The sequence below is a fragment of the Bombina bombina genome, chromosome 2 (assembly GCF_027579735.1).
Source record: "Bombina bombina isolate aBomBom1 chromosome 2, aBomBom1.pri, whole genome shotgun sequence".
In the NCBI taxonomy this organism is placed as follows: domain Eukaryota; kingdom Metazoa; phylum Chordata; class Amphibia; order Anura; family Bombinatoridae; genus Bombina; species Bombina bombina.
In genome coordinates, this window is record NC_069500.1 from 369,917,184 (window position 1) to 369,933,263 (window position 16,080).

Genomic DNA, 16,080 nt, shown 5'->3' on the forward strand with positions numbered 1-16,080 from the left:
AAGATCTAGTTTTACCAATGAAACCATTTGTATGGTTTTATAATTAGGAAGAGGTCAGTTTCCAAGCAAGAATCAGTGGTTTGGTCTGAGGTTTATAAGGACATTCAGAGTAGAAATGTTTTCTATTCATCAGAAATACTTTCAGGGCAAATAGTGTATGTTTTTATATGGTTTATTAAGAGAGCCATGACATGATACAGAAAATGATTTTGACATAAACATATAATAGGGGGTGGTTTAGCTTTCAAAGCGCCCCCAAAATTACATGTGATCTTCATTTGAAACCTTCTCAATTTATTTTAGGTGTTTACAGTAAAAGCAGAAATAACCTGAAGGAGGAGCAGAGCACCTGTGCAGACTACTAACACGGTTTCATGCAGTCAGTCATATTAAAGAAAAGTCTGGCATTTACATGAGGGGGACGTTACTTTACAACTATAAGTTCATTTCCATGATATGCCAAACACACAACAATTTCACACTCTGCTATTTAAAAATAATATTTTAGTTATTAAGTTAACAGGTTTCATATATAAGAATATATTTATAACGTAGATGGTACAATATTTCAAGCTAGGCGCCATGTTTTAAGTAGTTTTCCTAGAACTCACTTTCTTGCAACTCTGTAATTCACAGATATGAAACAACTCCAGTGACATACCCTTTACTAATAAGCAGAGCTACAAACTGTAAGCTACTTGGCGTGACAACCGTTTGTTTAGGAAAAAAGAAAGTGGGTAGTGCTTGCTGATTGGTGGTTACATTTAGACACCAATCAACATTAGCTACCCAGGTGCTGAACTAAAAATGGGTCAGTTCCTAAGCTTACATTCCTGCTTTTTGAAATAAAGATACCAATTCACATGTACTGGTAAAATAGGTTTTGGTTAAATTTAGAGCTGGAAATTTCCACTAGTCCCAGATGAGTAAGAAATGACAATGGAAGAGTAAATCATTTAGCTTTCCCCTTTCTTTAACACTTAGTGGTCTAGTAATGTTTCTCCCTTGACTAGTAAACTCTAGTGATACTTTTCCACCACTGTGACAGTGTGGTGAATACAAGCGACAGCTAGATTTTTAAGCAGACTAAGGGTATGAATGAATGTGCATTATGCACATTTGCTCTGTGCACAGTAAACGTTATTACTGGACTAGTAGAAACGTTTACTAAAAGCTTTTGGAACGAGTGGTGTACAATTGTAGCAAATCTATAACAAAACAAAGACAATTATCCACCTACCCAAATCTGCATTTTGCTGAGGGGTTGCAGCTTCCTCGTTTGCTTCATTTGCCATAGATCTTGTGATGCGCCCCTTGCGCCGACCCTGGCTATTGGCAGTTTTGCGCCCCTTTAAGGTTATGGTTTCCCTATCATCATTCTCATCTCCAGATGTATCTTCATTCTTCTCTCTATAGTGTTCCAAATGAAAATGAAATACAGCAGTCCGTGAAATTATAAATCAGCTGATCACATTAGCAACTGTCATCAGCAGATACTGAACATTAATTTAGCTTAGCACTAGAACCTCACAAAGATAGCATTTAAAATATTTGTAGAAGCATTTTTTTGCAATACAGATGTTTAATTAAAAAAACAAAAACATAAACTGTAAATAATCTGTCCCCATTTCCAGATTCCAATCAAGCTTGTAGAATGAAAACTTGCTCCCAAAAGAAAAACACATCACACACTAAAGGCCCGATGATCAAAAACACTCCAGCTTAGAGAAAAATATCACAAAACCTTTGGGGGCTTCTTTTGGCCATTATATTGCAATGTGTCTCTTTTTCACACCCAGAACTCTGCATAGCAAGATTAACGGATCTCAAGATAAAATTTGTCTTTCTAAAATGAATACGTCTTTCTCAAATTCTTTGATGTGACTTACAAAATCTTGCCAGAGTGGAGAGCATTAGATCTTCTGGCCCAGTCATTCGCTGGCAAACGCTCATTAAATCTGGAAACGCTGGAAATGTTTCATACAATGTCAAGTGCATTAAACGTAAACACAGGACAAACTCACATACTCAGGGCCTACAATCAGGAGTGGGTCATTTTGCCTTGCTAATAGCTATACAAGGGCATGAAAAGGGAATAAAAGGACTTATTTTAAATGAAGCATTTTAATTCAAATCAACTTCTATATTGGGAAATCCCTTTTACAATTATTTAAAAAGTCAATATGCTGTTTTTATAATGTCTGTAATGACCCTTTAACTGATGGTAAACTTAAAGGGATACTGAACCCAATTTTTTTTCTTTCGTGATTCAGATAGAGCACGCAATTTTAAGCAACTTTCTAATTTACTCCTATTATCAATTTTTCTTCCTTTCTTTATTTGAAAAAGAAGGCATCTAAGCTTTTTTGTTTCAGAACCTTGGACAGCACTTTTTTATTGGTGGATGAATTTATCCACCATTCAGCAAGAACAACCCAGGTTGTTCACCAAAAATGGGCCGGCATCTAAACTTACATTCTTGCACTTCAAATAAAGATACCAAGAGAATTAAGAAAATTTGATAATAGGAGTAAATTAGAAAGTTGCTAAAAATGTCATGCTCTATCTGAATCACGAAAGAAAAAAGGGCCATTATAGTAAAAAAAAATTAAAAGTTCTACTTCTCGACTTGCACCTCTGTGTGTTTAAAGGGACAGTACACTGTAAAATTGTTTTTCCATTAATGTATTTTAAATGACTTGCTATACCAACTGCAGAGTATAAAATATTTGAGAAATTCAATTTTCATGCTTATTTGTGTATATGAAGTAGCTGATTTTATGCTTTGAAACCACAGCCTATTACAATAGGTTGAACTTAAAGGTGATATCAGATCTCATTATGTTCTAAGTTTATGTACACAGACTTGCTTCCTTATCTTTTATTTGGCTGGAACACCAAAGCTCAATACATAGAGAGAACAATGGAAAATTATCATTTTATTACTTAACTATCTTGCATCCCACTGAGAATGTAATCTCTTCTGCTGGCTGTGTATACTTAGGCTATTCAATAGCCTATACTCCAGTATTAATTTGTTCAGTATAGGTGGTGATACCACAGGCTAAATCAGCTATTTCAAATGCTGAAATAGGAGTAAAGGAGATACTTGTAACCAATTTAATACACTCGAGCAGGTTAAAAGGATCATTGGGAATAATTTAAAGGGGAGAAATTTTTGGGGTGAACTGTCCCTATAACTCTGCAAAGGAATTAACTACAGAGTCAAAAGGGACTTTATTGTTTATTTCATGATTCAGATGGAAAATTCAATGTTAAACAACTTCCCAATTTACATCCATTATCAAATTTTCTTTATTATTATTGTTTGTGAAAAAGCAGGGATGTAAGCTCAGGAGTGTGCACGTGTATGCAGCACTTTATATCAGCAGTTTTGCAACAATGTCATACATTAGAAAGAGCACTAGATGGCAGCCTTAATTCCTGTCGTGTAGTGCTACAGGCATGTGCACGCTACCTACCTATGTATCTCTTCAACAAAGAATAACATGAGAAACAAAGCAAATTTTATAATAGACGTAAATTGGCATTTTATTTTTTTTTTTATTCTATTCTCTATCAGAATCTTAAAAGAAAAAAAATGTGTTTCTTGTTCCTTTAAAGTACATTTATAAAACACTGCTGGTCCAGAGAGGAAACTGTGGATCCAATCAGCAGCACTAGTTGCACAGCGGGGGTTAAACACACTGAGGTGCAGGGCCCCTAGTCTTAAAATGACATACTCTAACCCAGGATTGGCCAACTGGTGGCCCTCTGCCCTAGCAAAAAACAGGGCCAAAAAAAATGATATTATTATTTGTGTTTTTCATAGCCATAAATTTATATGGGGCCGTTAAGACATATAAATAATGTTTTGCTGTCCCCAGGTGTTGGGACGTTGGCCATCACTACCAACTGACACATGTACAGTTTTTACTGTAATGGAACTTTAAGGTTGTAATACAAGGGATAGCTTCTTCAGGAAATGCAATATTTATTTCCATTAGTGAATTAGTTCCAGCTTAGGCTATGCCTATTATTTGTTGACACACAAAGATGTATCAGAGAACAAATAATGGCCAAGATGGGCTAGACTATCTCAGATCAAATTCTAGGTTTATAACTTTGCATGTTTTACATGTCTGGAGAATACAAATGTCTGGAGAGGTCACCAATGACAGGTAAAAGTAGATTTCACGTCATTTACTGTTGTTGGTAGCAAGAAAAAGACAAGTGGAAAAAAAAACCTTTGGATCCAGTTCACTTTATTGCTTAATCTAGACTATTTCTCCTCTACAGGGGTCACACGCTGTTCAGAAACCTGAAAGCAGAAAATGATCGCTGTTGGAGCTGGCAATATAAACAGATATTTCCTACTAAGGAAATGGACAAGTGAGGTCTCCCTGCTATCACTTTACTGGGTACAGTTTCTAAACAAAGTTTATAGACAAAACTGTGATTTCCTAGATGGTCTAAAATATTGATCGGAGCAAAAATTCTCGGTTTTCACATGAAAAGAAGGTGCCAGAATTCATTTTTAGAAATTTAAATTGAGTGCAGTCTATATATAGTAATATAATTTGAAAAGACAGGAGGTGTTAGAGGGAAAAAGTGTAGATTCAGCTGGTCTAGACAACAATATCTAGGTCTCCATGAAATAAGCCCCTTTTCTTCAATGCCAGTTTGAATGCAAAACACAGGAAATAGTGTAGAGAACACGTCTTCTTTTTTGCCACATGGGCGCCAACCCGTAATGATCAATAACTTACTTTACAAGCTCCTCCTTGTCATTTTCCAGCTCCTGCTTGAATTCTTCTTTGTCTCCCTCCTTCTCTTTTTCATCTTTCTCTTCTTGATTAGAGCGGGGCATCTGCTGCTGGAAGAAACGAAACAAGATTGCACTTTACAATTAGAGTAAGAGGGTTTTTGTTCATGTATTACATTTCATTTTTATACTGGGCTAGTTGTTAGTTGTTAAAACAAACACAAAACAAAACAAAAAAAAAACAACAACACACACACAAATCCCATTACTGCAGATTTAAGAATCAGCGCCTCCTTTAATCTATGTATGCGTTTCAACACCCTCAAAGGAATTAAACACATAGTTAAAGTCAGTTATGCACATCCATTTCAGAGCTAATGAAAGCAAAAATGCATATTGTGCTCGTGATTGGTTTAGCAGCCAGTGTGTTTAGCTAGATCCCAGTAGCACAAGTAGTGTTATACGACTATATGTTTTTTAACCCACAGTTGTAAGCAACAGTTCAACGAGCATATGATCTAGCACATTAGAGTATTTTCTTATAGCACTTTCAAGTCCCTTTAAGTTCTCAAGTGAACATTATAAAAACAGGGGAATTCCTGGATTTTAACAACCACAAATTTGCAACTTAAAAGGACAGGAAACCCCCAAAAATGTTTTCAGGATTTGGATAGAACATGCAATTTTAAACAACTTTCCAATTTACTTCTATTATGAAATGTGCTTCATTCTTTTGTTATCCTTTGCTGAAGAAACAGTATTGCACTACTGACAGCTAGATGAACACATCTAGTTAGCCAATCACAAGAGACAAAAGTGTAGGCACCAGTCAGCAGCTAGCTCTTTCTAGTGTATGATATGTGCGTATTATTTTTCAACAAGGGATACCAACAGAACAAAGCACATTTGAAAATAGAAGTGAATGTAAAAATATTTTACAATTACGTGTCCTATCTGAATTATGCAGGTTTATTTTTGACTTTCCTATCCCTTTAATGCATATGACATCCCTTACAACATTTGTCTATTCTCTAAGTCCCTACAGTGTTTCTCATAAACTTCCACAAGAGGTAGTAATGACAAACACTAAGGGACTTGAATTAGATACGCTTATACGTTTAGGAAATATTGGGCAGACTTGTTGGGCCTATGGTTCTTATCGGCTGCCAAAATCTGTTTCTTTGTCTTTTTACCTCTATTGGAAGTCAATTTTATGAATTGACCACCCATTTTTTTAGAAGCTCTGAAAGAATGGGGTATATATGCAGATACAAATATAACTGTAGATATAGAAGCTCTGAAAGAATGGGGTATATATGCAGATACAAATATAACTGTAGATATAGAAGCTCTGAAAGAATGGGGTATATATGCAGATACAAATATAACTGTAGATATAGAAGCTCTGAAAGAATGGGGTATATATGCAGATACAAATATAACTGTAGATATAGAAGCTCTGAAAGAATGGGGTATATATGCAGATACAAATATAACTGTAGATATAGAAGCTCTGAAAGAATGGGGTATATATGCAGATACAAATATAACTGTAGATATAGAAGCTCTGATATGGGGTATATATGCAGATACAAATATAACTGTAGATATAGAAGCTCTGAAAGAATGGGGTATATATGCCGATACAAATATAACTGTAGATATAGAAGCTCTGAAAGAATGGGGTATATATGCAGATACAAATATAACTGTAGATATAGAAGCTCTGAAAGAAACAGAATTTATGTTTACCTGATAAATTTCTTTCTCCAACGGTGTGTCCGGTCCACGGCGTCATCCTTACTTGTGGGATATTCTCTTCCCCAACAGGAAATGGCAAAGAGCCCAGCAAAGCTGGTCACATGATCCCTCCTAGGCTCCGCCTACCCCAGTCATTCGACCGACGTTAAGGAGGAATATTTGCATAGGAGAAACCATATGGTACCGTGGTGACTGTAGTTAAAGAAAATAAAATATCAGACCTGATTAAAAAAACCAGGGCGGGCCGTGGACCGGACACACCGTTGGAGAAAGAAATTTATCAGGTAAACATAAATTCTGTTTTCTCCAACATAGGTGTGTCCGGTCCACGGCGTCATCCTTACTTGTGGGAACCAATACCAAAGCTTTAGGACACGGATGAAGGGAGGGAGCAAATCAGGTCACCTAAATGGAAGGCACCACGGCTTGCAAAACCTTTCTCCCAAAAATAGCCTCAGAAGAAGCAAAAGTATCAAACTTGTAAAATTTGGTAAAAGTGTGCAGTGAAGACCAAGTCGCTGCCCTACATATCTGATCAACAGAAGCCTCGTTCTTGAAGGCCCATGTGGAAGCCACAGCCCTAGTGGAATGAGCTGTGATTCTTTCGGGAGGCTGCCGTCCGGCAGTCTCGTAAGCCAATCTGATGATGCTTTTAATCCAAAAAGAGAGAGAGGTAGAAGTTGCTTTTTGACCTCTCCTTTTACCTGAATAAACAACAAACAAGGAAGATGTTTGTCTAAAATCCTTTGTAGCATCTAAATAGAATTTTAGAGCGCGAACAACATCCAAATTGTGCAACAAACGTTCCTTCTTTGAAACTGGTTTTGGACACAGAGAAGGTACGATAATCTCCTGGTTAATGTTTTTGTTAGAAACAACTTTTGGAAGAAAACCAGGTTTAGTACGTAAAACCACCTTATCTGCATGGAACACCAGATAAGGAGGAGAACACTGCAGAGCAGATAATTCTGAGACTCTTCTAGCAGAAGAAATCGCAACTAAAAACAAAACTTTCCAAGATAATATCAACGGAATGTAAGGGTTCAAACGGAACCCCCTGAAGAACTGAAAGAACTAAATTGAGACTCCAAGGAGGAGTCAAAGGTTTGTAAACAGGCTTGATTCTAACCAGAGCCTGAACAAAGGCTTGAACATCTGGCACAGCTGCCAGCTTTTTGTGAAGTAATACCGACAAGGCAGAAATCTGTCCCTTCAGGGAACTTGCAGATAATCCTTTTTCCAATCCTTCTTGAAGGAAGGATAGAATCCTAGGAATCTTAACCTTGTCCCAAGGGAATCCTTTAGATTCACACCAACAGATATATTTTTTCCAAATTTTGTGGTAAATCTTTCTAGTCACAGGCTTTCTGGCCTGAACAAGAGTATCGATCACAGAATCTGAGAATCCTCGCTTCGATAAAATCAAGCGTTCAATCTCCAAGCAGTCAGCTGGAGTGAAACCAGATTCGGATGTTCGAACGGACCCTGAACAAGAAGGTCTCGTCTCAAAGGTAGCTTCCAAGGTGGAGCCGATGACATATTCACCAGATCTGCATACCAAGTCCTGCGTGGCCACGCAGGAGCTATCAAGATCACCGACGCCCTCTCCTGCTTGATCCTGGCTATCAGCCTGGGGATGAGAGGAAATGGCGGGAACACATAAGCTAGTTTGAAGGTCCAAGGTGCTACTAGTGCATCCACTAGAGCCGCCTTGGGATCCCTGGATCTGGCCCCGTAGCAAGGAACTTTGAAGTTCTGACGAGAGGCCATCAGATCCATGTCTGGAATGCCCCACAGGTGAGTGACTTGGGCAAAGATTTCCGGATGGAGTTCCCACTCCCCCGGATGCAATGTCTGACGACTCAGAAAATCCGCTTCCCAATTTTCCACTCCTGGGATGTGGATAGCAGACAGGTGGCAGGAGTGAGACTCCGCCCAAAGAATAATTTTGGTTACTTCTTCCATCGCTAGGGAACTCCTTGTTCCCCCCTGATGGTTGATGTACGCAACAGTCGTCATGTTGTCTGATTGAAACCGTATGAACCTGGTCCTCGCAAGCTGGGGCCAGGCCTGGAGCGCATTGAATATCGCTCTCAGTTCCAGAATATTTATCGGTAGAAGAGATTCTTCCCGAGACCAAAGACCCTGAGCTTTCAGGGATCCCCAGACCGCGCCCCAGCCTATCAGACTGGCGTCGGTCGTGACAATGACCCACTCTGGTCTGTGGAACATCATCCCTTGAGACAGATTGTCCAGGGACAGCCACCAACGGAGTGAGTCTCTGGTCCTCTGATTTACTTGTATCTTCGGAGACAAGTCTGTATAGTCCCCATTCCACTGACTGAGCATGCACAGTTGTAATGGTCTTAGATGAATGCGCGCAAAAGGAACTATGTCCATCGCCGCCACCATCAACCCGATCACTTCCATGCACTGAGCTATGGAAGGAAGAGGAACGGAATGAAGTATCCGACAAGAGTCCAGAAGCTTTGTTTTTCTGGCCTCTGTTAGAAAGATCCTCATTTCTAAGGAGTCTATAATTGTTCCCAAGAAGGGAACCCTTGTTGACGGGGATAGAGAACTCTTTTCCACGTTCACTTTCCAGCCGTGAGATCTGAGAAAGGCCAGGACAATGTCCGTGTGAGCCTTTGCTTGAGGAAGGGACGACGCTTGAATCAGAATGTCGTCCAGGTAAGGTACTACTGCAATGCCCCTTGGTCTTAGCACCGCTAGAAGGGACCCTAGTACCTTTGTGAAAATCCTTGGAGCAGTGGCTAATCCGAAAGGAAGCGCCACGAACTGGTAATGTTTGTCCAGGAATGCAAACCTTAGGAACCGATGATGTTCCTTGTGGATAGGAATATGTAGATACGCATCCTTTAAATCCACCGTGGTCATAAATTGACCTTCCTGGATGGAAGGAAGGATAGTTCGAATGGTTTCCATCTTGAACGATGGGACCTTGAGAAATTTGTTTAAGATCTTGAGATCTAGGATTGGTCTGAACGTTCCCTCTTTTTTGGGAACTATGAACAGATTGGAGTAGAACCCCATCCCTTGTTCTCTTAATGGAACAGGATGAATCACTCCCATTTTTAACAGGTCTTCTACACAATGTAAGAACGCCTGTCTTTTTATGTGGTCTGAAGACAACTGCGACTTGTGGAACCTCCCCCTTGGGGGAAGTCCCTTGAATTCCAGAAGATAACCCTGGGAGACTATTTCTAGCGCCCAAGGATCCAGAACATCTCTTGCCCAAGCCTGAGCGAAGAGAGAGAGTCTGCCCCCCACCAGATCCGGTCCCGGATCGGGGGCCAATATTTCATGCTGTCTTGGTAGCAGTGGCAGGTTTCTTGGCCTGCTTTCCCTTGTTCCAGCCTTGCATTGGTCTCCAAGCTGGCTTGGCCTGAGAAGTATTACCCTCTTGCTTAGAGGACGTAGCACCTTGGGCTGGTCCGTTTTTACGAAAGGGACGAAAATTAGGTCTATTTTTTGCCTTGAAGGGCCGATCCTGAGGAAGGGCGTGGCCCTTACCCCCAGTGATATCAGAGATAATCTCTTTCAAGTCAGGACCAAACAGCGTTTTCCCCTTGAAAGGAATGTTTAGTAGCTTGTTCTTGGAAGACGCATCAGCCGACCAAGATTTCAACCAAAGCGCTCTGCGCGCCACAATAGCAAACCCAGAGTTCTTAGCCGCTAACTTAGCCAATTGCAAAGAGGCGTCTAGAGTGAAAGAATTAGCCAATTTGAGAGCATTGATTCTGTCCATAATCTCCTCATAAGGAGGAGAGTCACTATCGAGCACCTTAAGCAGTTCATCAAACCAGAAATATGCGGCTGTAGTGACAGGGACAATGCATGAAATGGGTTGTAGAAGGTAACCCTGCTGAACAAACATCTTTTTAAGCAAACCTTCTAATTTTTTATCCATAGGATCTTTGAAAGCACAACTATCCTCTATGGGAATAGTGGTGCGTTTGTTTAAAGTAGAAACCGCTCCCTCGACCTTGGGGACTGACTGCCATAAGTCCTTTCTGGGGTCGACCATAGGAAACAATTTTTTAAATATGGGGGGAGGGACGAAAGGAATACCGGGCCTTTCCCATTCTTTATTAACAATGTCCGCCACCCGCTTGGGTATAGGAAAAGCTTCTGGGAGCCCCGGCACCTCTAGGAACTTGTCCATTTTACATAGTTTCTCTGGGATGACTAAATTTTCACAATCATCCAGAGTGGATAATACCTCCTTAAGCAAAATGCGGAGATGTTCCAATTTAAATTTAAATGTAATCACATCAGATTCAGCCTGCTGAGAAATGTTCCCTAAATCAGTAATTTCTCCCTCAGACAAAACCTCCCTGGCCCCCTCAGATTGGGTTAGGGGCCCTTCAGAGATATTAATATCAGCGTCGTCATGCTCTTCAGTAACTAAAACAGAGCAGCCACGCTTACGCTGACAAGGGTTCATTTTGGCTAAAATGTTTTTGACAGAATTATCCATTACAGCCGTTAATTGTTGCATAGTAAGGAGTATTGGCGCGCTAGATGTACTAGGGGCCTCCTGAGTGGGCAAGACTCGTGTAGACGAAGGAGGGAATGATGCAGTACCATGCTTACTCCCCTCACTTGAGGAATCATCTTGGGCATCATTGTCATTATCACATAAATCACATTTATTTAAATGAATAGGAATTCTGGCTTCCCCACATTCAGAACACAGTCTATCTGGTAGTTCAGACATGTTAAACAGGCATAAACTTGATCAGAAAGTACAAAAAACGTTTTAAAATAAAACCGTTACTGTCACTTTAAATTTTAAACTGAACACACTTTATTACTGCAATTGCGAAAAAACATGAAGGAATTGTTCAAAATTCACCAAATTTTCACCACAGCGTCTTAAAGCCTTGAAAATATTGCACACCAATTTTGGAAGCTTTAACCCTTAAAATAACGGAACCGGAGCCGTTTTAAGCTTTAAACCCCTTTACAGTCCCTGGTATCTGCTTTGCTGAGACCCAACCAAACCCAAAGGGGAATACGATACCAAATGACGCCTTCAGAAGTCTTTTATAAGTATCAGAGCTCCTCTCACATGCGACTGCATGCCATGCCTCTCAAAAACAAGTGCGCAACACCGGCGCGAAAATGAGACTCTGCCTATGCTTTGGGAAAGCCCCTAAAGAATAAGGTGTCTAAAACAGTGCCTGCCGATATTATTAAATCAAAATACCCAGAATAAATGATTCCTCAAGGCTAAATAAGTGTTAATATCAATCGATTTAGCCCAAAAAAAGTCTACAGTTTAAATAAGCCCTTGTGAAGCCCTTATTTACAATCGTAATAAACATGGCTTACCGGATCCCATAGGGAAAATGACAGCTTCCAGCATTACATCGTCTTGTTAGAATGTGTCATACCTCAAGCAGCAAGAGACTGCAAACTGTTCCCCCAACTGAAGTTAATTGCTCTCAACAGTCCTGTGTGGAACAGCCATGGATTTTAGTTACGGTTGCTAAAATCATTTTCCTCATACAAACAGAATTCTTCATCTCTTTTCTGTTTCTGAGTAAATAGTACGTACCAGCACTATTTGAAAATAACAAACTCTTGATTGAATAATGAAAAACTACAGTTAAACACTAAAAAACTCTAAGCCATCTCCGTGGAGATGTTGCCTGTACAACGGCAAAGAGAATGACTGGGGTAGGCGGAGCCTAGGAGGGATCATGTGACCAGCTTTGCTGGGCTCTTTGCCATTTCCTGTTGGGGAAGAGAATATCCCACAAGTAAGGATGACGCCGTGGACCGGACACACCTATGTTGGAGAAATGGGGTATATATGCAGATACAAATATAACTGTAGATATAGGTATACATCAGGTGAGTACAATACATTTGTTTTAACAGATGAGTTAATGATTGACAAAAGTATATGACCAAGGCAGGTACTGTGCATTCACATATTTTCTTCCTCTTCAAAGCTGTTGATTTAGTAAAGAAAATCACTTCTCTGTACAAGAGGAAACTACAGTTTCTGTGCAGTCACCTGGAAATTTCACATTACAAAATGCTCCAGTAGTTACACTTTGATGTGCTGATGTTAGAATCACATGGTTGCGCACTAATACATTCTTCACCGAGACAAATATAACACATTCTATGCACATATGGGAATAACTTACACAGCACACAGGGACATAGTCAATTAAGAAAGTGAAAGAGGCAACAGCTTTCAAAAATGATAGTGCTAAAAAGGCCAAGATATAATAAAATGGCAATGCCAGCGGAAAAGAGACAGTATACTGGGTTTTATTTTTTTGTGTGCTCCCAATGATCTATTTTACTTGCTGGAGTGAAGCTCTTTTACCTTGAATTTGACATTTGAAATTGCTGCATGTGCCTGTTGTATCCCCCACCTGTACTGAATATTTCAATACTCTCAGTACTGGCTATAGAACGTTATGTAAACAAGGAGGTTTAGAAAGAAAATACGCTCCCAGTGGGGATTGGACAGAAAGGTACTAAAATTTAAATTTAAATTATTCTCCCTAAGTATTCGTCTCACAGCGTGTAAATACAGAGAGATACGCCAAGGTCAAGTTCAGCCCATTTTTTTGGGTTGTGGTTTCAATTAGCAGAGGCATCTATTTCATATACAAAACTATACCTAAAGGAGCAATTTATATTCTGCAAGTCATTGTAAACATATTCAATGAAAAATAATTGTATAGTGCACTGTCCCTTTAAGACAAAGTAAATGCATTTATAGGCGTATGTGCACACACAAATGCACAGTTTTTTTTTATTATTATTATTATGTAACGTGTAATAAAAAGGTAAACAGCCTGTAGGGCGTTTCAAGTAATCATTATCAAGATCAGTAAAAGATCTACTATATAAAGCAGAAATGTGTTTATGGCCACAGACTTTGACAACACCACAGGGGGAGTTAAATACTAAACATGGCCAATCAGCGACTCTTTTTGGCATCTTACTGTCACTATTTTCAAAAAGCTACACCAGTGAGTCAGAACACATTAATGTCCTATAGCACCTGCCTGAGTCACATTCTGTTATGGTTTTCTAATTATTTATGTGAGTCTAGGCTAATTTTACTTTCAAAGTTTAAAATCCATTGGGTTGTCACATAAATAGAGCAATGGATCATTTACATTACAGTTTATAGGAAAATGATCTCACATTACAATCTGTAAAACAGTGGAAAAGTGGATTTTTGGGACAGGGACAAAAGTCAAACTCTGTTCAATGTCAAAACACTGAGAAAATTTAGCAACCAAAATATTTCTTCCTATGTGTATAGGTGCACTTTTTTTTATTTATGGATAAACTTGCCTAAAGTTATTAGTTTCATCTGTACATCCACAACAGAAAACACGAGTACAACAGTCTGTAAATGGTAATGCTTTATGCAGATAACTACATTTTAAAGAAAATGTTCCTAGAAATCAATACCATAGATAACTGATAGGGGGATACAATCAGTCTTACCAGTATTTGTTGCTTATTCTTCTACTTTTCAGGTAGATCATTGGTATTAATGTGGACCAGTGGGCTAATACTTTCTTCCACTAAATCACATTTTAAATAAACAATTGTTCTGCATCTATGATCAATGTTAATACCAACGATCTACCAGAAAACTACAAGTAAGCCCGATTTTATCCACCTGTCAATTATCTATCTAATAAATTTCTAGGAAAATCTCGCTTTAAATGTAGTTATCTGCATAAAGTATTACCATCTATAAAGGCTGCTGTACTACCGGTTTTGTTGCGGATGTAATAATGATGCAGATAAACTTTCGTGAAGTTATCTATAAATAAAAAAGTGAGGGGATTTCCGCCAGGCAGTGATCCAAGATAGCCACAAGCTTGGGAAACTCTAGCTAAGATCTACCTTTATTAAAGTGTGTGGCTGTATTTCTCCCCATCCTGACTTCCCTTAAAGAAACAGGAAACCCCAAAATTGTTTCTCATTATTTGGATAGAACATACAATTTCAAACAACTTTCCAATTGACTTCAGTTATTAAATTTGCTTCATTCTCTTGTTATCCTTTGCTGAAGGGACAGCATTACACTACTGACAGCTAGATTAACACATATAGTATAGTTAGCCAATCACAAGAGACAAATGTGTGCAGACACCAATCAGCAGATAGCTCCCACTAGTGTAGGATATGCGCACATTTAACAGTAGAAGCAAATTTAAAAGGGTCTTAAAATAACATGCGCTATCTGAATCATGCAAGTTTAATTCTGACTTTCCTCTCCCTTTAGCTGTGTGGCTGTTTGGGAACGCTATAGGATCAAGACATTACACCACTTGGCCTCTGAGAAATTGACTAACATTATTAAAATTGCCTGGTTTGGCCAGATTTCTGAGTCAGCCATTTGGTTTTTTTGCAACGTTTGTCCCAGTTTGAAGTTGAAAATGGTGATTTACACTGACCTGACCTGTACTTGTTCAGACCTCTGCGAGGAGGTATGAAAAGCTACAAAACTGGACCAGCTAATGATGGTGGTCTGCGCTTCAAGACCCCTACATCTATCCTCAGAAAGGCACCATCAACCTGTTGTTTTGCCTATGCTGGCCAATGGATTAACCTCAGTTCACAAGATTGTTGATGCAGCCAAGTAAATGCAATATCCGGAGATGAGAGAGAGAGCAGAAGCAGGGGACTTCTGCGCTGGAAAAAAAGAATATACTGAAAGCCTTAATGGAGCAGATACCAGATCCATTGCTGTTGAGGGACATTGTCATCTGCAGGGACCATAACCGCATGCGTCTGCATTGTGGAAAAACAGGTGCTGAATCCACTGTCAACAGGACAGGAGCAGATCATGCCAGACACAGAAAAAAAGATTTGCTCAGCAGCGATGATCCTGAGTGTATTTCCACTACATAGGAATATTTCTCAGATCACAGGTGTGGTACATTGGTGGAGATCAAAATCTGTGCCAAGAAGTCTTCAATGTCTTTTTTAACCGTTCCCCTGAGATACATTATAAACCTATGAGGTACTTTATTTACTCCTAACCCGTGTTGGAAATGGATGATTTATTCCCCTGCACCAAATTACGCTGATAACGTGATATTGTTTAGGGACTTTTCTAGTTATCCAGTTTTTCTGAGCCTTGTATTTTGGATACTGGGGCCAAATGTTTTGTTCTTTGAGGAGTCATTTTCGGCAATATGTCTAGGCTCCTGGCTTATTTTTCTTCTTGTTGATAAAGGCAAGAACTGTGCTGGACAGATTTTACCAAAACCCGTTTATGTTTTGAGTTTGTTTTCTGTTTTTGCCCTGTTGGCTACTAATGTGTTTTGTTATAATGTCCATAGTACATTTAAATAGCCCTCTGCAAACGATTAAGTTTTTAATTAATCAATAATATTCTGCAGACACATCAATAGTACAACTGTGCAGTTATAGAGAACCCCTTTGGTCAGCCTTATGTCACCTGTTTTCTTACTTTTCCATTAGCAAGCAGTGTGCATGTTTTCCTAGATTAGTTATACAAAATGATGCAT

The 16,080-nt window shown here is 39.2% G+C and overlaps 1 protein-coding gene across 12 annotated transcripts in view; it reads right to left on the bottom strand.

Moving 5' to 3' along the window:
- The window catches only part of NCOR2 (nuclear receptor corepressor 2), a 1,025,928-nt gene that overhangs the window by 434,255 nt on the left and 575,593 nt on the right, over positions 1-16,080 (bottom strand). For 10 of the 12 annotated variants that reach the window (XM_053701839.1, XM_053701838.1, XM_053701832.1 and 7 more), the window contains 2 exons: positions 4,770-4,876; positions 1,241-1,410 (listed from right to left, as the gene is read on the bottom strand). In XM_053701839.1, coding sequence (XP_053557814.1) covers positions 1,241-1,410; positions 4,770-4,876 — 277 coding nt within the window. The remainder of the gene's footprint in view (positions 1-1,240; positions 1,411-4,769; positions 4,877-16,080) is intronic. The other 2 variants (XM_053701833.1, XM_053701829.1) reach the window with 1 other exon arrangement.